At 38.2% G+C, this 24,062-nt stretch overlaps 1 protein-coding gene across 4 annotated transcripts in view; it reads left to right on the top strand.

Moving 5' to 3' along the window:
• Positions 1-24,062, top strand: part of Frem1 (FRAS1 related extracellular matrix 1) — a 161,746-nt gene that overhangs the window by 124,763 nt on the left and 12,921 nt on the right. For all 4 annotated transcript variants that reach the window (XM_078047648.1, XM_078047647.1, XM_078047649.1 and 1 more), the window contains 8 exons: positions 392-593; positions 1,311-1,455; positions 11,984-12,113; positions 14,742-14,814; positions 20,806-20,955; positions 22,569-22,807; positions 23,599-23,646; positions 23,879-24,043. In XM_078047648.1, coding sequence (XP_077903774.1) covers positions 392-593; positions 1,311-1,455; positions 11,984-12,113; positions 14,742-14,814; positions 20,806-20,955; positions 22,569-22,807; positions 23,599-23,646; positions 23,879-24,043 — 1,152 coding nt within the window. The remainder of the gene's footprint in view (positions 1-391; positions 594-1,310; positions 1,456-11,983; positions 12,114-14,741; positions 14,815-20,805; positions 20,956-22,568; positions 22,808-23,598; positions 23,647-23,878; positions 24,044-24,062) is intronic.

Genomic DNA, 24,062 nt, shown 5'->3' with positions numbered 1-24,062 from the left:
CTATAAATCATTGAACACTGAAAAAATATGGAAATCCTTTTGTTGTACTAATATTAAGTATGCAATGTAATTCTTGTATTTGTTCAAGGAATATTCCCTGGGCTTTGGTATGGCCCAGGCCTTGAGCCATGGTGTTTTGCCCTCATGCAACTTACATCCTGTGGGAGAGTCAGACATTAGACAAACTTAGCTTGGCAGAAACTTGGCTTTTGTTCCAGACACTGGTATTCACTGAGGATATTGTGAACTAGATAGTCTTCAGCAGAAATCAACAAATGAGCATGAGCAATCTGAAATTTGAGTTTGTCATTGTTGGACCACGAAAGCCCTACAGCCCATGGGGTGAGGAAACCTTTTTGGATAACACTGTACATAATTATTGATGATTCAGGTGGAGCATTTGGATAAAATAGCCCCCCGGATCACACTCTTGCGTTCCCCTTCACAAGTGGGACTCCTGAAAAACGGCTGTTATGGGATTTACATCACTTCCCGAGTGTTGAAGGCATCGGACCCTGACACCGAGGACCACCAGATAATCTTTAAGATTTTACGAGGCCCACTACACGGACATTTGGAGAATACAACAACAGGTACTGGCTTCCTTAATCCTTTTAACTGCCCATTTTAAAATACCCAGTGGCTGGCAGGACTGGAGAGTAATTTAATGAAGGGCAGGTCCGTTTGGTAAACACTCTCCAGGGCTTACTGATACGTGCAGCTTATAAATCAATATTGGTGCTAAAGAGGGTTTGAAGCTAAATTCACCTTGACAGGAGAATCAGAAACTGATATACAGCTGTTTGCTGTTTATAGTTATTTTTTTAACAGCCAGATTGTAATATATTCAGAAGAACCCACAGTGCCAGGGCCAGATTCATATTTGTAACTAATGTTTACTTCTGCCATGAATTCTAAATGATATGTGTTCTTTAAAAAAAAAATGAGTTTCCTAACAGTTTGTCTGTATTGTATATTAGTTCTACTTTATGAAGACAATGATCATAATATATAACTAAACAGGATGGTTCAGAATTATAGATATTTATTACTACATCTTCCTGCTACTCTTCCCAATATTTTTATATTTTTAAAGGCAAATATTTCTGGAGAATAGTAAATGTAAAGCTTAATTTGGGTTCATTGCATTTGAATTGTAAGATAAGTTGCAGCAATGTTAATTTTTTTTTCAATGTACTTTGGCTAATCTCTGAAGCTGTGTTTCAAATAAAATAGTCATACAGTTTTATCAGCTCTAATGTAATGTTTTGATTATTATCCATGAGATTTATTGATTTCTTTTTTTGTAGGTGAATTTATCCATGAGAAATTTAGCCAAAAGGACTTATACAGTAAGACCATTCTTTACATCATAAACCCATCTTTGGAAGTAAATTCAGATATCGTGGAATTTCAAATCATGGACCCCACAGGGAACTCTGCCACTCCTCAAATGTAAATTCTTTTGATTATTCAAAAGTCCTGCTTGAAATATCCAAAATGTATCTGATTTTAAAAGTGAAATGATCTTTTCAAACACAATCTAAGAACATAAATTGATAGACCATTTCATAAGCTCATAGAATTTTGGAAAAGGAAATTTCTTTTGATTACTGCCTAGTAATGGAAAGCTAATAACTTCACAAGAGTATGGAAACATTAAAGGCAAGTTGTACAGCGTCATTCATGTTGTGTGTGGAAATGCACACTTCCACACACACAGGTACTGTCCTGCCAGTTCTCTGGTATCCGGGGCTGAGCTTGCTGGCTCATGTGTAAACCTGCAGCCAGAGGTCACTCTAGGACCATTTTAGTAACTCTAGTCGCCTAAAATATCTACGACAGGGAAGAATGAAGCACTGAAGAAGGGTTGGCCAAACATCTTGTCTCACCAAAAATGAAACCAAACTAATACTTTAAACTTCACAAGTTGATAAGTCTACTACAGATAAGATAGAGTGAGGAGGAAGATAGTCTTGGGTATAAAGTGACATTTGGAAGTATGTAAAATGTACAATGCTAAGAATAACAAGTTCTCAGAATTAGCAAGATTAATAGGCTATAGTAATTTCACAGACTGGTTCCCTACTCTAGATTTCTCTGGAATATAGACCTTGAATGATTGATTAACTGGCACATGGTCATAAAATGGTCATTTTACTTCTTGGGTGTGATTTTTCCTTTTTTATTTGATGCCTTTCCCAGACACCTCGAAGAAAAGTTGTTATTCATTCTTGTTTTAATATTCATCATATCTTATACGTACTTAACTACACATGAGTACGGTTCTTCTATAGTCCCTTTATAATAAAATATGATCAAAGGAGGAGAAGAAAACTGAGAAACCCTTCTCACTTTTCATTCTTTTTCTTCCCCATCCTGAATTGCAGTTCCAACATTTGCCAGCAGAGGTCTCTATAGTCATTGGTAGGAAAAATTGGTGCCCTTAACTGCGTTCCCACAGTCCCACCTCCATTTCCCTGATAAAGTACAGTTCCTCACCCGGATTTATAGACTCCACAGACTTTTTTTAAGTGGCTAGTATATGCCAGGCACATATAAAGCTGGGAAATAGGCATGAACAAGCAAGACCTGGCCTCTGAAATTAAAATATATTCCTGAAGTTATAAAACTAAAATGAATGACCCCCTCCCCATTAAATGCCTTTGCCTAAGAGAAAGGATTCCTCATATCATTATATATATTCTCTATATATTTCATGTGTGTGTGTGTTTGTGTGTGTATCTACTGGGGGTTTTACCACTAAGCTACATCCCCATCTCTTTTTTTAGGTTGAGACATGTTCTCCCTAAATTGCCCAGGCTGGACCTTGAACTTATTAACCTCCTACTCTACCTTCTGAATAGCTGGAATTACAGGTGTGGGCCAAGAGATCTCCACAAGTATCACATCCTTTAAAGAAAGCATACCAACTATTTGCAACTCCAAATAAATTCTGTAATTTTTAAGAAAACTTTTTTTTAAAATTCTATTCCAAAAATGATAAATTGGCATTATTTGGTTTAACAGTTTTTTTTAATAGTTTAACTCGAAAAACATAATGTTGATTCAGACTTGTCACTGACCAATTGCTGACCTCTTGTCCTCCACATGTGAATAATGTAAGGTAGATAGTAATCTTTTTTCCCTAGCAGTGGCAGTAGATTGATATTGCTTCACCCATGTGCCCTTTTTATTCCTTGTTGTTACCAAGGACATTGCTTCTTGAGGATGATTTATGTTTTAAAATAACCCTAAAAGTCATGTGAGAATCACAGCAAAATCTACTTAGTGCAGTGATAATCTTAATTGAGGCTATTTTAAAGAGTCTCCTGCTTGTGCTGGGCATCAGTTTTCATGTGCCTAGGCTGAAGATGCTTCTAATTCAAATCTAAGCGGTTGGAACCAATGCTGCAATATACGTCTACCCAGGACGAAATACAGAAATAACTTTGATTTGATTCTGATGCACTTTAGGTTATTTTCTTTAGAGTGGGCAGAAGGAGGTAGAACGCAGTATTTATCTTTACAATTTTTTACTGGAATATTTGCTGCCTCCCCAATCTCATTTTTAAGTCAATATTTCCTAGAACTTGGTGCACATTTTTCTGATAAGAAACAATGTTCTGAATAGTGGTTTATCTTCTCAAGACAACCAGCAAGAGCCTAGCTATATGTACAATGTAAGTCATTGGCATTTGTAATTTAATTTTTTTTCTCTATTTCATGCTATTCATTCAATAACCACAACCACCTGAGCTACCATTATAATCCAACATACAGATGAGAAAACTGTGGCACAGAGCCGGGAAGTAACTTTTTCCAGCTTAATGCAATTAATGAATGAGGGAGCTGGAATTCAGCCCAGGAAGTGTGGCTTAAGAGTGCATTGTTTTCCCACTGTGCTAACTAACAAACTTCTTGTCCACTTTTAATAACTGCTAAGATGACTAAGGGAATCCAACAGGAGGTTTATTGCCCTTGCCCTTCTTTTTCTGCAGGCCTTCGTTGGCCAGGAAGCAAAAAGAAAAAAATTCTTACCTGTCAAGATTATTTTCGTTTTTAAATATGAATTATAAGTATCCCTAGGAATTATGGTATAGATAATAAACCACTGGACTTGGAGCTGAAGGACAGAATCCGAGTTCTAGTTCTTCCATTCGCCTAGTTACCTTCTGTGAAACAGGACAATACCACAATTTAGAGGAAACAAGTGAGATAAAATATATGAAAGTCTCTTGTGTACTTTAAGTCCTTAACAAATGCGACTTGGGGTGATGCTTACTATTGTTGTTAATTCGTGTGGGTGTTTGTGTTAATTCAGTTGACTGAAGAAGTATTCTGGAAACATTTGCTGGATTTGAAAGTTCAGCTCTAATTAGAAATTGATTCTGGGGTGATTCACAGTCTGTTCAATCATATGATTATTAATCAATAAGCCAAATGCTGTGTCATGCTATTGTAGTATTTCTATGTAGTGTCAGTCCTGAAGGATCAGTCGAGATTTTATTTTACAAATATAGGGCAATGTTGTTTTAGGTGAAATTAATCAAGTTATTGCCAGCTGACTAATTTCCATGTTTTTAAAAATTTAACTGCATCACATTCCAGAATCATCAAGATGTTTGCATGGATTGGGATCCCTGAGACAGGGGTATCATTATGTAGCAGATTTCAACCTAACCAGGCTATGGAACTACCATTCCCCATCCCCTCTCCAGAAAAGCTTGGGGAACAAATTTTTTATCAAATACATTTGGAAGATACTTTGTTGTAAATAGAAATTATTTAATAACACTGAAATCCATGGGCCGTTTGCTTAAAGATTTAGATTTGGCTATGAGCCTAAATTTCAGGTGCTATGCTAGGTGCTTTCACATGTGTTGTCTCATTTAAACTACAAAACATAATCACGTGAGGGCAATAAGGAAATTGGGCTCAAAAGATTATCCCAAGGTCACGGGAAGACTTAACAGATATGAAAATGAACCTTGCCCTGCAGACCTCAAAGAAGACCCACTGAAGTGTGGCTCACTCACAAGCTTGAGTATTCTTTAGTCCAAAATAATCTGCAGGACCCTAAGATGATCTGCAGGACCCCCAAACTAAGATACGCAGGACTCACATGGCTCATTGAAAACACCATTGTAGGTCACAATTTTCCTAATATATCTTCCATGTAAACCTTTTCCTTGTGCCCACTGAAAATAATTAACTTCAAAAGAATTGTTGATCCATGCTGATGTTCTTGGTAACTCTGGCTGCTTCTCCACTGTGATTCCCATCCTCCCTCTAACAGCCTACATCCTGGCTGTTCTAATATTCATTCTTGGCTTGGGAAGAGAAGGGATGGAAGAAGTAAAAAGGAATTTTTATCAGGCAAACTTTGTAATGTTTGAGCAGCTTTTATGAAACACCTTGTAGGGGAAGAGGTTGAAACTATTGGCTTGCTAATGCCTGCCCATTACCTGCAAGCCAGAATGTGATTGTCTCTAGACTAGATCTTAGGAAAGCACAGAGGAAGGAAAAGAAAATGCCACTTATTAAGCACCCACTGTGTACAGGTGCTTTATATATATTAACTAATTTTGATCATAATCATGTGACATGAGCATAATTCTCCTCATTTTAAGATAATGAAAACTTGAGCCTGGAGAGACCGAGGAACTGACCATATTCACACACTAATAACTAGTTGCAAGGTGTGTTCCCCCCAAAGAACTTGTTTCGAGTACTCGTTATGGTCTTCTTGGCTAAGCACTGTTTCCCCATTATCGAGGGAAAATGAAAAAACTGAAAACAGGTGTTCAAAGCATTAGATTGTGGAGCTTAATAGCATCATCTTTGAATTGAAAAATCTTAAACCGAATTTGAAAGAATATTTTTTAACATTTTAATTTTCTGAAGTCATGCTACCTGATTACAAATGAAGACCTACTTATAATAATAAAAAATTGAACCACAATTTCTATAAAACATTTTACTAAGAAGCTAATAGTTAATTAGCACTCATGGTGGTTCATTTAACCCCTTTGAAGTAGGAAGCCATCCTTATTACACTTTGGGAAGTAAGGAAACTGAGGCATACAGAGGCTAAGTACCTTTTTCACAGACTCTTATTAACCTAGATTAATGTCCCAAATCCCAAACTGGTGTTTCAACCTAAGAGGTTTCAGTTCCTTCATGTAAATGAATCAAATGGTCACAAAATAAAATATCAGAAAGTACAGATTTCTTGCGCTGGAACGGAGTCTCTCAACCTCAGCACTATTGGCATTTCGGAAGGGATAGTTCTTTGTTGTAGGGCAACATCCTGTGCACTGCAGGATCCCTGGCCTCTACTCACTGAATGCCAGTACCAGCCTCTTGCCAGTTGTGGCAATCAGCACTGTCTCGGGACATTGCCAAATGTTGAGAACGACACATACCCTTTAGAAAACAATGTGTGAGAAATCATGATTTATGATGGAATGCTTTTATTAATGTCACCTTTCTCCCCAATGAAGTGTAATAGTAGTCAAAGAATCCAGAGTAAGTCAGGGTTAAAAAAAAACTTGCAAGAATCTTCTAGCTTAGATTTTTAAAAAAAGCTGTATGAAAGATGATGTTAATAAGGTTGGGGAATAAAAAACATTTTTTATTTATTTTAGCATATAACTTTTTTATTAAATTATTTTTTATTATAATTTGTTATATGTGATGGCAGAATACAATTCATTTCATATTACACATATAGAGCACAATTTTTCAAGTCACTGGTTGTACACGAAGTATTTTCACACCATTTGTGTCTTTATACACATGTACTTAGGGTAATGATGTCTAACTCATTCCACCATCTTTCCTACCCCCCTGCCCCCTCCATTTCCCTCTCTCCCCTTTGTCCTAAGCTAAAGTTTCTCCAATCCTCCTATGCCCTCTCCCCCATCCCCATTATGAGTCAGTACTCTCATATCAAAGAAAACACTTGGCCTTTGGTTTTTTGGAATTGGCTTGCTTCACTTAGCATTATATCCTCCAATTCCATCCACTTGCCTGCAAATGCCATGATTTTATTCTCTTTTATTGCTGAGTAATGTTCCATTGTGTATATATACCAAAGTTTCCCTATCCATTCATCTACTGAAGGGCATCTGGGTTGGTTCCACAATTTAGCTGTTGTGAATTGTGCTGCTATAAACATTGATGTGGCTGTGCCCCTGAAGTATGCTGTTTTTAAGTCCTTTGGGTATAAACCGAGAAGTGGGATAGCTGGGTCAAACGGTGGTTTCATTCCAAGTAATAAAAAGCATTTTTGATTGTCAACTTAGTTTAAGAAACAGTAGGCTAAATACAATGACAACCAAAAAAATGATGGCCAAGATAAAGGGGATCAAAAGCTTTGGCAAATAAGTGAAAATGTTAAATTGGGTGTCCAAACAGCTTTTCTTATACCTGATTGCTTAGAGTTAATGAGTCACAAAAGGATCCAAAATCTCATAAACTTTAACCCAATTTTAACTCAACTCCTCCATGCTATGTCTTCCATTTCCAAAAGTGGTTGTTGGGGGCCAAAATTTAGCTTTTACTTTGAACCAGCTTTTCTATGTGATGAGTAGCCCAGAACTACTTGTGGAGATAATTCTCAACTGGGGGTGACTTTCCCCCCAAGGGATTTTGGGCAATGTCTAAAAATAGTGTTGGTGGTTGTGACTCTGGGGAAGTGCTACTGTGTCTAATGTGTAATGATCAGGGATGCTATCAAACATCTTCAAATACATAGGATAACTTCCCACAAGTAATTATCTGGTCAAAAATGTCAGTAGTGCTGAGGGTGAGAGGAGTTTTCACCTCCTGCTAAATGATTTGAAATGATTGCTATGTGGGGGTTTCACATATAGTGTGTTGGTAACCTTTATTTCTGACCTTAGAATGAGCTTTACTCAACGGTAATGGGAGAATGAAGGGATCGTTAAAATGTAAAGACATGAACCAACCCTTATGCACATGATGCCTACACATCCAGAACTTTCCAGATTGCTCTCCTGGACTCCTGCATCTGGATGTTTATCTGATGCTAAACATAATTTTTTGACTTCTTGCAGGGAGAATTCCCAAATGATTGTCTATATCTCTTATTTTTCTTTCAAGTGTTTATTTAGAGTTTAAGCAATCACAGTCTCAGCATAGAAAGATCTCAGATACAGTATTGCAAAAAAAAAAAATTGCATTCAAAACATGTGTTGCACATATCCTGTAGGTTATCGAGGGCTTTGCTATTTAAATATTTTTTTCTGGAAAATATATAGCCTGGCTTAAATTTCATGGCTTTTCAATAGAGCTTTATTATTTGTAGTGAATGGTTTTAAGAAAATAAAATAGAACGCTGTGTAATGACAACCTTAACCTATAAGCATTATGCAATGCTCTGATGGTGCATCAGGGAAATCTACGTGCATTCCCAAACACTGAGACCTTTGTACTGTAAAACCAAACAGTACTCTGAATTATTCCCTTCTGGATCTAGATCAGCAATCAGATTGCACTTAGTTTCAGGCTTTGAGGTCTCTTGGATATGTAGAATGGCATTGATGGATTTGTGTGTGTCCTGGTGAGAATCAGCAACGGATGGATTCTCTGAACCAGACATTGAAATTCACTTGAACCTTACCAAGACTTAGCTTAAATCCATTCAAATTTATGTTTCATTTTCCCCCACCACCTTCCTTTCCTTCTCATTTCTTCTTCCTGTCTTCTCCCCTAATTCCTCTTGCTGACATTCTTCCTTTCTCATTTACTGGGGTCCTTTAGGAGTTTTTTTTGCAACATATGTCTATTAGCATTTGTGCTGTCCTTGTTGCTTGATATCTTATAATTCTTCATACCTATTTATTTCTATACTTCTTGATCTGATTCATGTTTGATATGATTCATTTAAATTCAGTTGCATCAAATATCAATGAGGTTTTCAATATAAATATCTGTTTTCCATATAAAACTATATGTAATAAATATGAATATATTTAATGTTTGGATTGCAGAGAGAAATTTGCACTTCTTTAGTGAAAACCAAATTATGATAAATTTCATAGATTTCTATTTACCATCTCATTTTGAAATTTTCCAAGACTTCACTAATCATTAGTACAGTCTCTCTCAGAGTCTTTGTACAATAATACAAAAGTTTTTGGTCAGTGTTTTTTTTCCAGGGCAAAATCACATTAAGATTAACATGTTACTGGGCATAGTGGCACACACCTGTAATCCCAGTGGCTCAGGAGGCTGAGACAGGAGGATCTTGAGTTCAAAGCCAGCCTCAGCAAAAGTGAGGTGCTAAGCAACTCAGTGAGAACCTGTCTCTAAATAAAATACAAAATAGGGCTGTGGATGTGGCTCTGTGGTTGAATGCCCTTGGGTTCAATCCCTGATAATCCCCCCCCCAAAAAAAAAGATTAACACGGTGATAATTCTGTAAATAAATTTAATTTATAAGATAAAAAATTATACATTTTTTAAAAATCTTATTTTTATATCAAGGATTTTATGAAGTCTAGCATGCAGGAACTATGTTTCATTATCTATGGACTAAATAAACATGTATGTTTATATAGATGCATGAACCTCCTTTAATAATCCCATGTTCCAACAGTACTCTTCCCTGAGGCCCATGATCCTTAGATATGAACCAGTGTTACTGAGTTCCTTTTGCTAGTGAATTTCTTTCTTTTTCTAATTTTTTAATTTGTTTTAATTAGCTATACATGACAGTAGAATGCACTTATATACTTTGATATATCATACATAGATGGGATGTAATTTCTCATTTTTCTGAGTATTCATATTGTATAATCATATTGGTCATATAGTCACATATATACATAGAATAATAGTGTCTGTTTCATTCTACTATCTTTCTTATACCCACATCCCCTGCCTTCCCCTACTTTCACTTCCCTCTACCTAATCTAAGGTAATACTATTCTTTTTTTTTTTTTTTGCCTTTATACATGTACTTTTTTTTTGCATTACAATTCTTAATACACATATATACCACAATTTTTGTATCTCTGTTTGTATATAAAGTATGTTGGCACCCAATTCGTGTCTTCATACATGTACTTTGGATAATGATGACCATCACATTCCACCATCCTTGCTAATCCCCTGCCCCCTCCCTTTCCCTCCCACCCCTCTTTCCTACTTACAATTCATCTATTCCTCCCATTGCTAGTGAATTTTATTTACAGGATGTGATTGTGACACACCCTGATGTTGGTGGGCCCTAGGAAAGCCTGGGAGACCGTGAAATGTGTGAACTCATATTCTACATGGTAGCACCCAGAATTTCTAGTTCTGAAAAAAAGCTATTGTGAAAAATAAATTTAAACTTGAAAGTTCAACTCTGATTGGAAGTTTGGGAAGTGCAATAAGAAGTGACCACAAAGGTTTTGTAACTCCAGAATAAAAGAGGAACAAATAAAACAACGGGTATGGTGAAGATTGCTCATGTCCTGTATATTGTTGTATAAAAATAAAGGGAGTAAAAAATGCCAGGACAAGGTTAGTGAGAAACGTGTAAGTGAAACATTCAAGTACTCCCATGCCAAAAAAGGGAAATATTGCAAGGTAATAATAAAATCGTGTTGCTTTGCTTGAGCTCAAACATTTCAATTAGAAGGAAATGGTAGAGGAGGCATAGAAGATTTAGCATCAAATTTATGCTTGAATATTATTCTGCTACCTTGCTTTGTCATAGCTTTTGGTCTTTGAGCTAGTTATCTAATCTTCTCTGAGGTTTGGTTTTTTTTTTTTGTGGGTTTTTTTGGTGGGTGCGGTGGGGGAGGAAGTTTCCTCTCTAGCCTGATAAGGATCAATGAAGATAATAACCATCAAATGTTAGATTCATTAAATACATTGTAGGAAAAAAAAAAGACCACCTTCTATTTATCAGATTTATTCAATTGCCTGCAGTAGATCCTTCATATCCCACCAGTTTCATGGGTTAAACCAACCACTTGTCAAAAATATTCAGAAAAAAAATATTTGCATCTGTTCTGAACATGAACAGTGTTTTTTCTTTATTTCCTAAACAACAGACTTAACAACTATTTACATGATGTTTACATGATATTAGGTTTTATAAATAATCAAGAGATGATTAACAGAATACAGGAGGATGGGCAAAATTATATGCAAATACTACGCCATTTACATAGGGAGTTAGGTGCTTGCAGATTTTGTTGTCTGCGGGGTGAGGGTGAGGGTCCTGGAACCAATACTCCATATTGAGAGATGACTACAGTTGTCACCAAGCCACATTCTATTACAGTTCTTTTATCTTTTGTTTGTCTGTTTGTGTGTTGCAGTGCTCAGGGTGAACCCATGGCTTTGCACATGCTAGACAAGTGCTCTACCACTGAGCTACCCTCCCAGTCCTACATACTTTCATATGTACAAAACTCCCAGCCCTACATAGTTTCATAGTAACAAAACTCGTGAACATTTTAATTGCTGGGCATATCCTGAAGGATAACTCATTATTAACCTTAACCCAAGTTCAGAAAAGATCTATGTCTGAAACCGATCTTGTACCAATGAGGAAAAAAGATAAGAGATTTCATATCAATCTGTTTTCCAAAAATAAGTATTTCCTTGAACTTGACCACTGATGGTCCCTTATTGTATCATTAGTAACAGTAGCAATATTTTAACCTTAGTTTCTTTATTTTAAAAACAAATTTCTAAAACTTGCTCTGTCTACCTTACAAAGTCACTGTAAGGATGGAATAAGATAATGTTAGTAAAAGTTCATTGTGAACTAAAATGTACCAAATATGTGTGAAGAGTTTCTGTCATTGGCATAGATTGATCAACCACTTTTGCCACTCTAAGCGGAACCAGTTGCTCAGTCTCTCATCCAGCAGAGAATTTCAACAGATGTTAATTATATATATATCTTATGATCTCTTTCTCTTTCCTTATTTTTTTTTCCTTTCATGCACAGTTTGGAGTTGAAGTGGTCTCATATTGAATGGTCACAAACTGAATATGAGGTCTGTGAGAATGTGGGCATGTTGTCCTTAGAAGTTACCAGAAGGGGATATTCCATGGACTCAGCCTTTGTGGGAGTAAAGGTAACAACACTGAGATGCACATTGTCAAAGTTAAAACTTATTAGTTGGTGCCTTTGATGATTTTCTTAGCAAAATTTAGAGTTCCCGAGAAAATTTCAAACTGCAGGGTGCGACACTATTCTGTATATTCTGAGTACAAATTTTCCTTGTCTCCCCACCTTAATCTAGGTTCACCAGCTCCTAGATAGAGGTGTTCATTTTGTGGTGCAAGGGTTTGAACCTGGGACTACACACATACTGGGCATGCACTGTACCACTGAGCTACATTTCAACTACTGGATAGAGTTTTTCAAAACACGTTTACTTCTGAAATCTGATCTTTAGTTTCTATATACTCTTCAAGTTTTAAAGTTTGATTTCACAGTGGGTTGTATTGAACTTAGTGAAACTGGGCTCAATTCTGCTTTGAAAGGAAAAGTCATAGAGAATGCATTCTGTGGTGTGCCCAGAGCAAAGTTCAGTCCCCTGATGGGCATCTCCCAGGATGCGACAGGATTGCTTTCCATAGTCACAGTGGGTGAGTCAATCAGGAAACTTAAGCCCATCTTAAGGGCCATCCAATCATGAAAAATTAGGAGAACATATATTAATATGGGTGCCTCCAAATATGAAGAATTTTCAGGTAATAGCTTTTGAATTCATCAACCTGCTATTTCTTTCCATTGACATCAACATAGAGCACAGTCTCTAGTTTCTAGAACTGAAAGGTTTTTAGGAGTCATCATAGCAATAGCCCATCAAGACAAGGTGAGCATGAAAAGAAAGTACACAGCGTTGATGGGAAGACTCCTCATTCTGATGGAAAAAGCACTGATACCATCCCCTGGGGGGAAAAGGGCATCAGTTGAATGTCAATTATAATAGCAAAGGCAGATAACCTTAGGACAGGGTGCACCTCAATCTGCCTATGTCCAGACTCAGTGTTCTCTTTCTAGTGAACACAGGTGCTTCCTTTTCGAGGCATGTTGGTAGCTTATTGCTATGAAACCAGTGGAACACTTGGTGTGCCCTGTAATTTTCCAGGAGATGACTTAAGGCAAAGGAAAGAATGTACCTGGGTGGCTTTCTAATAATCCCCTGGTCCTCCATAGAAAATACCATATTCTCTAGTCTGGAGTTTTGGGCCACACTGCCACTTACCTTGCCAGGTAGAAAGAACCTACAGAGGCCCTTATGTATGCTTAAGTGAAGGGGCACCAGGATCCTGCCAGCTGAGTATGCAGGCCTCCATCAAACACGGTCCTTGAGTCTTCAGGGACTATTTCATTCAGAGGGCGACCTGCCACCTTACACAAAAGCTTGCTGGTCACATGACCAGGAACAGAGAAAGAGGACGTACTTTTACCCCATGCTGTTTTCCCTCATTTGAATCACCTGGCTCATTTCTCTAAACACCTTGCCTCAGACCACTGCTTCTCTGAGGATTCTGTAAACTCAGTGGTGGTAAATACTAGGTAATTGCACGTGCAAGAACCATGCAGGGAAATATCACTTCCAGCATATGGCGGATACAGGTGTACAATGGGCTGCCTTTTCCTAATGAAAGGAGGTTCAGGGGGAGCCTTGGCATTGTGGACAAAGAGCAAATGGAAGTCTAGGAGGTGCTACTCTTCTTCAGCAAAATATTTCTACTGCAGACCCATTAATATGTGTCGGGGCCTTTGATTTGAAATAGAGACATTGTCTGAGGTCATACAGATAGGAATTTTAAAGTTTTAAATTATGCACTCACTTCATTCCTTTGTAAAAAAGACATGAAAATATATTAATTCACTTTCTTAACCATCTTCAACATCTCAAAAATCCACAGAAATAACAAACACCTCTTATGCTTTCACAGGATCTTGTTCAAGGAGTTCTTTTTCAAATCAGCTGATGATACCTCTTAACACATATTTAGGCACCCTCTGGGGGGAATTTAAGCCCAAGACTTCAGAGCCCTAAAATCAACTGCTTGGTTTCTCATACTGGAGTTGGTGAAGCAGGGACGCAGTCAACGGTCTGTTTAGGGCAGTTTTTCTTTTTTATGACTTACTGGTTGGAGTCCTCTAAAGACATGGGAGTCTGGGTGTGGGTTGCCTTTACACAGCTCTCTGCCAGGTCTGTCCATCCCACAAAGCTCTCATTCATGTCCGTGAAGAGCAATGGCTTCATCCAGACCGGAAAATGGAGCAGACTTGTTCAAGTTAATCTGGTCTAAAGGTTTTCAGAGCCCTGGAGCCTGCAGATCCTTTACAGAGACTGCCAGGCCATCACACAGGTTGTTGGGAGTGTATACTCTCTTCTCACTTCTCTCCCTCCCTCTCCATTGTGGTTCTATTTTAAAACCAAGCTGGGGGTAGAGGGAAGGTCATGAAATAAAACTGTGCTCGTAACAAAGAGAAAAATGCAGTTTTAAAATCTATTCTGCTTTCCCAATGATTGAATCATTGGAAAAACAAAAAGTTAACTCTAAGAAAGATCCTTATAGCCTCTAAAATGGTTTATTAGAATTAAAAAAAAACTGCTACTTATTATTAAAAGCAGATTTAGGAGCAGGAGTTTCGTTTAGTATTGAGAAGAATAAATGTTTCTCTATTACAGCATATTTATTTTTATTTTAAAAAGACATTTTTTTTTCCTCTTAAGGTCAATCAAGTGTCAGCTGCAGCTGGAAAAGATTTCACCGTGACTCCATCCAAACTGATTCAGTTTGACCCAGGTAGGTTTTGTATCTACAGCTTGTTTCATGTTTTGGTGAACAAGTCTGCAGATGTCATTTGCAGATGACAGGCTATCATCAACCTCAACCAACCAGAAGCCCCTCAGGGAGCCAGATCACCCCACTCCAGACAAGAGGAGCTTGGGCCTGATATTCTACCCTCCTATTTTTTTTTATTGCAAGTTAATATGTATTTAAAATGAGAAGAAAGAGCATAACAAATATCAAATATCAAAGCAAACATCCAAAACCATCCAGAAAAAAAAAATCATTTAAAAATGATTTAAAATCCTGGGACAAAGCTGTAATAATCTAACTGGCTCATATTGTGATGAAAATTTTTAGAATGTTGTATTTGCATGGATTCCTAAATCATCCCTTTAGAAATAGTTTGATCTGAGATGATTCCAGGGGAAATTATTATTTAGTTAAATAGCGGTGGCTTTGTTTTTGTGTGGTGTGGGGCTGGTGAGATAGCTCAGTGGTAGAGTGCTTGCCTGGCATGTGCAAGGGCCTGAGTTCCATTTCCAGTGTTGGAAAAAAGCCTTTCTCAGGTCTCAAGAATGTTATATTGTATGACACATAAACTTGAAAACAGTAATAGTTCATTGAGATTCAAAGGGTGAGCCATTGTTCTGACTAAAGAAAATCCTGGGAGACTTCTTAGTGGAGGCAGCATTCTAGCAGGTAGATGGGGAAATGCCAGGTTGAAGAACGACCACAAAAGTACCCACACACGTTTGGGCACCCACACACCAAGGTTGGGCAGCATCCTTTCCCCCTGGCTTCTGTGGACGGGGCTAGGAGGTCTACCTCACTGCTCTGCATGCTTTTCTCTTCCCTTATGGAAATGGACCTGGGTCCGTTTCCAAGGGAAACGCTTCAGGAAAGTGTTGTGCTTTTCTACGGAGGAGTCGTCCTGCACTCTGAGAGAAGAGGTGACCTAGTCCAAACGCCTGACATTGTCCACCACTAACACATCAGGTTTTGTGCAAAGGCAAAAGAAAATGGCCTAAATACCATTGGTGCCCCCTAAAAGGACCATCATTATACAATGACGGAAAGCCACTCTGCAGGTCATCCTAAATAGTATGGCATTTGACAATTGTGCTGGTTTCCCAGGGCTGCCTGTCACAAAGTATCACAAACAGGGTAGATGAGAAAATACATGTTGATGGTTTTACAGTCCTGGAGACTATGAGTCCAAGGTCAAGATGTTGGCAGAGATGATTTCTTCTGAGGGCTGGGAGGGAGAAGATATCTCTGCCTGTCTTTCATGCTTCAAACAGTTTCCTGACAGTCTTTGGTGTTCCTCGGTTTCTGCTGTATCACCTCGGCCTCTGTCTTTTTTTTTTTTTTAAATATATTTTTAGTTGTGGGTGGACACAATACCTTTATTTTATTTTTATGTGGTGCTGAGGATCGAACCCAGTGCCTCACGCATGCTAGGTGAGTGCTCTACCACTGAGCCACAGCCCCAGCCCCTCAGTCTCTGTCTTCTTCTTCACATGGTGTTCTCTGTGTACATGTCTGTGGACAAAATTTCCCTTTTTTTTTTTATAAGGTCATAAGTCATAATGGGTTAGGGACCCACTCTATGCCAGTAGGACCTCATATTAACTAATTTCACCTGCCATGACCCCATTTAAACAACAGGCAACAGGCTTGTCTGCTGAGGTCACATTCTGAGGTGCTGGATGTGAGGATTTGGGCATATAAATTTTTGAGGGACACAATTCAGCATGACACAGGAGCCTTCAGTTGACAGGCAGGAACCCAAGTGTTATTATTTTCCTCCTTCCTGTATATTTAGCTCTCTGACCTAGGAGGTCAGGAAGCTCTACTCTTGTTATGTGTTTGGGGTTTGCCCCTAGGTTTCTGTAGGCTCTTCTGTCCTAGGCAACTGTAATATGAAAAGGTTTGATGCATTTGTATTCTGTGCCTCCTCATCTCCCACATTATTAGTAGTAGTAGTAGTAGTAGTACCTGGGATTTTTACCTGGGGCACTTATCGACTGAAGTATGTCCGAAGCCCTATTAATTTTTTATTTTGAGACAGAGTTTCACTAAGTTGTTCAGGGCCTTGCTAAATTGCTGAGGCTGGCCTTGAACTTGTGATCCTCCTGTCTCAGCCTCCTGAGCCACTGGGATTACAGGGCCCTAGGCTCAGCCGCATTCTCCCTTTTGTCCTTCATATGAGGGCACTTTCAGCCTTGAGAGTCAAGAGTCTTTGCCGTAAGCCCTGTTTATTATTGATGTCTGGTTGTTACAAGATCAGGAGTGATTTTGGCTTCCATTAGTTTTGAGCAGCCCACCAGGTGCTCTGTTTGGATTGATAGGAACTACAACGTATCACACTAGGGCAGCTCTGAAATTTACCTCTTAGAGATTTCATTGGATAAGATAAATACCTATTTGTCTAGAAGAGTTCACATGCTGTTTTGAGTAGACAGTAATGACTTCTGGGGGCTCTGAATAGTCTTATGATTTTAGAAATTATTTAAAAATTTAAAAACAACATAAACATATCTTATAAATTAAAAAAAAAAAAACCCACATGCTTGACTGTTTGTTGTTTGGGACTTTATGAAGTCAGAAATAGTCATGAAACTCCCCATGCCCACCAGTCAGTCCAGTGATGTGCTCCTGTGTTGTTAATCCTTGACTCTTTCGGGTCTGGTGTTTCAAGCCCTTGTCCCCAGAGCAAACCAATTCATTTTTCTAAAAATAACAGGTACCTTGATTTGAGGGGGAGAGGACACATGCAATCAAGAATGGCGGGGTAGTATAAGGTTGAAAAATTCTAACTACTTTGCATTTCAGCTATTGTGACTAATCTAGAGTGGATGTATAAATAATCTTAAGAAAATGATTGTTTTCCTTTAAAATGCGTGTTCTTGAAAGGTTTGCTAAATTCTTAATTGAAACTTCATCATTCCTGAGAGTCAAAATGTTTCCCAAAGGAACAAATCTATAATGTGGCATTTATTGAAAAAAAAAAAGAAGAAGAAAGAAAGAAAGAGAAAGAAAAAATATCTTCCAGTAGAGAGGAGAATATCCAGGAATTCCTACTCAGTAAAGTGGGATGTGTCTGTATACAATGACACCTTCTCTCTCCTATTCAGCACCTTTTGTTTTGTGGAAACTGAGAGGAGATCAGGTCAAGCCTTCTGAAAATGCAGGTGTATATCAGAGACTTAACAAATACTTTGCACCTTGACGGGGGAAGAGGAAAGGGAAACAACAACAATGAAGTTTACTTCCAATCTCATTAACCTAAATAAGAAGGTCCCATGCACACACCTGGTAGGCACAGAGACAAAGCTGAAATGCAGACAAACAAATCAGAAGCACTTAAATGAAACTCAGCATGGACTTTCTCCAACCACCTGGTTCTACTCCACAAAGCCCAACAAAAACTTTTTTGAGTTTCTTTTCTAGGAGTGGGTATACTATAATTTTTACAAAATGATTCTTAAAATAAGAGGACAATTGATTGAGACTTGGAAATATTTTTACCGGATTTTTATTTAAATAATGCTTAACTTTATGGGGCTTGAGGGTCAAAACAATTCTGTGAATACTAAAGATCTTAGTATCCATATGCTTTTTTTACTGTCCAACTCTGATCTTTTCATGCCCATTTTATTGCAATGGCTGCCTTGGGTGGTCTCCCAAATTTCAGCCTCTTTGTCTACCTGCTCTGATGCCCAAACCTTCACAGGTAACATTTTCAAGTTCATTGTGTTAAACCTTCCACTCACTGAATGTCAACTGTCTGCGTGAGACAAGTCTGTTGCCTGTTGTTTAAAGTTTGCATCTGGCCCCCTGGGGTCCAGGGCTCTCTGCACCTGGCTACAGACTGTCTCTGCAGCCTTATGGCCTCTTGTTCACCCATGTGAGCTCTGCCATATGAGCTCAGACGGTTATCTCCTCACCCTTCCCTCATCAAGGCTTCAACTTTACTAACTTTCTGCAATTGTTGATGTTGTTTTCCTGTTTCCTCCCTCCAAATCCTTCCAACTGTGGATGGCATATATATAAATCTATGCCACCTATTCTGTATCTTTTGGCAGCTAAACATACATAGCTTTGATTAGTTATTTGACTTTTCTGGTACAATTGGTCCTGTGTAGGTACAGGTTCTTCATCCACCTATTCAACCAACCACAGATAAAAATTATTGAAAAACATTACATCTGTACTGCACATACACAGACTTTTATGTTTTGATTCCCTAAGCCATACTGTATAATGATGACTATTTACATGGAATTTACGTTGTGTTAGGTATTATAAGCAATCTAGAGATGATTTAGTGTATACAAGAGGATATATATATAGGCTATGTCTAAGTACTATGCCAGTTTATGTAAGTAACTAGAGTGTTTGCTGCCACATTTTGGTATCTGAGGAGGATCTTGGAGCTGATCCTTTGTGGATGCTCATGGACATAATTGTCTTTTGTCTTCTGAGAAGTTTTAAATTCCTTTAGGTTAAAGTTTGGCTTATGTTATACTTCTGGTATTCTCCATAGCATCTAATGCAAAAGTAAGCACTTAAGTATAAAAATGTATATTTTGGTGGATTGATTCATCCATCCACAAGATGGGAATTATATAGTATTTTATATTAGGTGCATCAACTTCTGTTTTTGTAAAGACTGCAAATATAATTGATTTAAGAATACAGTCTATAACTGAAAGTTTAATAAATTAGCTGTAAGTCTAATTTTTTAAAATAAAATTATTCCAAATACACCTAATTTTCCCCTGTAAGTGCAGCCAAGAATAGGATAAGTGAACAGTTTCATCTTTCCTTGGATTCTGTTGAGGATTAATGAGACTTTGATTAGGTCATGAGATCTACATAAAACATACTTTCAAGAAAGGGGCTGTCATGTAGATGACACAGTTGAGAGGCATAAATCATAGAAGGCAATCTGAAGCAAAAAAAGAGTCTCACTTTTAGAAGAGAAGGCTAGGAAATGTTTAACTACCTTATACAGAAAGATTTATGGGAGCAAAAGCATTCAAATGGGCCATGAGTACATGGCAGAGAGAGCTTTTCAAATTTAACCCTATGAGGTTAAACCATAAGCTTGAGCCTACTTTCTCCACTAAACAGCATTCTCTACTTCCTGCCTCCACTTTCTCTTCTAAATAAACTCAGGAAGATGTCCTGCAATCCACATCGTGAAAACTGTTCCAGATTAGACAATCTCTAAAGCTTCTCCAACTTCATATTTTGTGTCTCTGGGGTTGCTTTACCTCCTATCCTCAGGGTGAGAAGATGGCTGGGATATATTGATAACATCAAAACTGTCTTGTTAAGTTTACAAAGTTACAAGCTCAGCTATAACTCCATGAATACAGAGGGACAGGAAGAGGGAAATACGTGGGCTCCTCAGTCTGTTTCTGGAATCCCCAGCCTGTAAATTCTCTCTAGGAGGATATCAAACTGCTGGGTATTACATCATCAGAAAAAGCATTTGTGGGCTGGATGGATCACAGGAAGTAGAGCAACTGATGCAGGCAGCCGTCTGTAGAAATCCATCATTTCAAGAGTTCCATGAATGGCATGAAGTACCATCCAATAATCACTTCTGTCTGCATCAACACCTTAAGATTTTTGAAAGTATTAAGAGTTTAAGATTATAGAACTTGTTTATTCTTGAGAAGGTACAGGTTGGGGGGGAAATTACATCTTGGATCTCATCTACTAACCATTTTTTTTTTCATCACTTGCATAATTCGGCTTACTTTTTTGTTACAGTGTTTGCATTGAAACCGAATCATCATTGTCCAGGAACAAATGTGGTCTTTTCATAGTACTGGGGAGAACAGCAGGGCTTCAGCGAGTTGGTGGCAACACAATAGCTCACTCAGGCTACTGCAGTCTAGCTGTAGACATGTTAATTAATATATTTCTCTGACACCTAGGTGATTGAAATAGCAATTAAAGAGTAATTAAAATGTTTACTTCTTGTAGGAATGTCAACTAAGATGTGGAATATAGCAATTACCTATGACGGATTAGAGGAAGATGATGAGGTCTTTGAAGTAATTCTGAACTCCCCTGTGAATGCAGTTCTTGGCATGAAGACAAAAGCTGCAGTGAAAATTTTGGACTCAAAAGGAGGTATTCTTTTGATCCTCATCTTGAAATCAGGAGCGGTCCTGGCGCCATGGCTGCTTGCTTTCAACAGCCAACATGCTTGATAACACCTTCAAATCAGAATGCTTAATTTCTTGTCAAGAAAGCAGCCTCCGTCATGATGCAGGCCTTTTATGCTAGTTTCTGCTTCATGTGGTTTTCCTCCTGCTAAGAACTATTGCTTGAGAAAAGCAACAAGTCAGCACCGCGGTTGTTTTTTTTCCTAACCGTTTGTTGTTCTCACCGAGGGGGAAACAATGTTGGTGAGAATCTATCGACAATTATTTTCCCCCAGAGTTTGAAGGGCTGTAATTATCTTCCTCGGTTAAAGAGAGCTCTCAAAGCCCAAAACCCGAGCTCCCACTGCAGTGTGACCAGGAAAATTCTAAGAAGGGAAGGAATTGGAGCAAAATAGATGCGAAGATGCAGCTGGCTCGGGGATTCAGAAGCAGCTGGAGAATATTAATGAATAACTTTGGGTTACAGAGCCAAGCAGGTCCTGGGTAGTATACGCTAAAGAACAACCTGTGAACCAAATAAAACGAAGAGCAGTAAATGTTTTTGGTGCTCTGATTTTTTTTTTTCTTCCAAAATCCCTTCTAGTGTCTTGTCTGTTTAGTATTTGACAAGTGTCCAGTACTAGACACCATCCCATGCCCCGCTTTCACACCTGCCATGCTCTGTGGTCTGTTATTTTTTTTTTTAAACCTGGAATCTACTGTCTCCTTTTTCTTTTCTCCTCATACTAAAATGGGCACTATCCTCTTTCCTAATAATAGCCATGTTTTCTCAGCATCTCTCCCTTCCACCTATCTCCTCACCAAATTTATTTTCCAGTGGAATTTCCTGGTTACATTAACTACACAACATATATGAATTAAACATTTTTATATGAAATAGAAAGTATCTTGGGCTAGGGGTGTAGCTCAGTGGTACAGTGCTTGCCCAGCATGTGGGAGGGCCTGGGTTTGACCCCAGCACTTCAAAATATAATATAAACAAAACAAGCAAAATACCCAGGTGAGGGTTCTGGTCTTAGATTTTTTTTTTCATATTTTCCCAGGAATACTAATTGGAAGATTTCTCATAGAAGCAGCTCTGATAAGATTGACTAAGTTTTTGTTTTGTAATAGTTGAATGCAAATTTTTATGACTATTACTTGAATACAGGACTCTTTCAGCAATTCCAGTTGCTACCTGTAGGAGATCAGGGAAAACCTGAACTCTGCTTGTGTAAAAATACTTGATCAGTGAATAAGCCTGGAATGTTGAGAAGAACTGTGGGAGGAAGCAGAATGAGACTATTTCCCAAGCGTACAGAGTGACCATAAAACCATGACAAAGATTTTCATTTCTGATTTGTGAAATCAATTTCACGACTTCATAATCACCCCACAGGTGTGCAGAAGGGCACTGCTTTCCTGGGTGGAAACTGATGGAGAGTAAAGGCGTTTCTGGCAAATGGCAAAAAGGCAACATCTGGTGGGAAATCCATCCATCTAAGTTTAATGACAGGCTGCTCCAGGAGCTGTGTCAATGTGATCGCTTATCTGTTTGTGTAAAGTGTACTGACCGCCTGCCATCTTGCATGCCTCCAGGACATTGCCATCCTTCATACTCCTCCAACCAAAGCAAGCCCAACACATGGGAGAAGGGCATTTGGCGCCCGTTGCATCCAGGGTCTCCCTCGCCCACCACTTCTGGTTCCCTTCATCTGGAAAGAAGACCCCCTCCATCTTCCAAGCAGCTGGTGACCACCAGGGGAGACTCCCTACAGGGCTTTGACTCCACAGCTCTTTCTCAGAGGAAGCTGAGGACCCACTGGAACGGCAAAGCAGTAAGGATGGGGACCTTGTGGGAGTGGATGTGTGTGATGCATGCTAATAAGCATTCTGAAACACCGAAGAAGCTGTACGGATTCTCGGAGTGAGTGGAAACCATGATTTCTTGCAGAGTCATGTGGTGCCTTTTATATGCAAAAGTCACAATACCACCTCATCTTGTTAATTATTCTAATTGAGGTGATAGATCCATTGATTCATCCATACATTAATTCATCATGACTTCCGCTTTGGTTCCTTTTGTGATGGAAACAGAAAATAACCAGGGACCCTAGAACAAAAAGAGATGAAGGGATACACTTTAGTGTGGAAGTCATGACTTTGACCTTTTCGGCACAGCATTCTAACTAGCCACACTCTTGAGAGTGAGTATGTGTGTCTTCTTTGTGTGCTACAGATGTGTTAAAAAATAAAGTTATCTTTTCTCCCTAACTGAGACATATATCCATGAATCAACACAATTATCAGTTGTGGTTTAGACCTAATATCTTTTAAAATTCCAATGATTGGGCTAGGGCTGTAGCTTAGTAGAGCACTTGCCAAGGACATGTGAGGCAGTGGGTTCAATCCTCAGCACCACATAAAAATAAATAAATAAAATAAAGGTGTTGTGTCCATCTACAACTAAAAATATTTTTAAATAAAATTCCAATGATTGGGCATGAAAAAAACTTAGTTATCGGGCTTTTTAAAATGTTTGAACATTAATATCTTACTGGAAGGGTTTTACTCTATTGCTAATCATTATTCAAGCCAATTTTGTTCATGTTGTCCTTTGTGATTTCAGGTTCATCCATCTTCTGTTTATAGAAACAGAACAGACATCATCTATAATGTAAGCATAGTCAGAGAATTGCTAAATTTCTTTATAGATGTAAAATTTTTATGAAACTATTATTTATGTATTTATTTAAAAAAATTTACTTTGAAATTTGTTTTAGAAGATTGAATAGTAGGAAAAATTTTTTTTACTTGGAAACAATTTTTGAACTTATTCATTTTTATAACAAAATTTTGTATTTACTATCTTAGCGTTTTCTTTATTGTTACTTTTTGCTCTCCTCAAGTATCATGGGATAGCTTCCTTGAAACTGGAAGATGACAGTGCCCCACCTCCCCAAAGGAAGGCCAAAGTATCCATTATTAGTCAGCCACAAAAGACAATGAAAGTGGCAGAGCTGCCTGCAGTAGATAAGGTGGAATCCACAACTGACTCTCACTTCCCCAGACAGGTAGGAAAATCTTTTTTTC

Source organism: Ictidomys tridecemlineatus, chromosome 4 (assembly GCF_052094955.1).
Source record: "Ictidomys tridecemlineatus isolate mIctTri1 chromosome 4, mIctTri1.hap1, whole genome shotgun sequence".
In the NCBI taxonomy this organism is placed as follows: domain Eukaryota; kingdom Metazoa; phylum Chordata; class Mammalia; order Rodentia; family Sciuridae; genus Ictidomys; species Ictidomys tridecemlineatus.
Note: the sequence above shows the minus strand (reverse complement) of the source record. Positions and strands in the feature narration are given on the sequence as shown.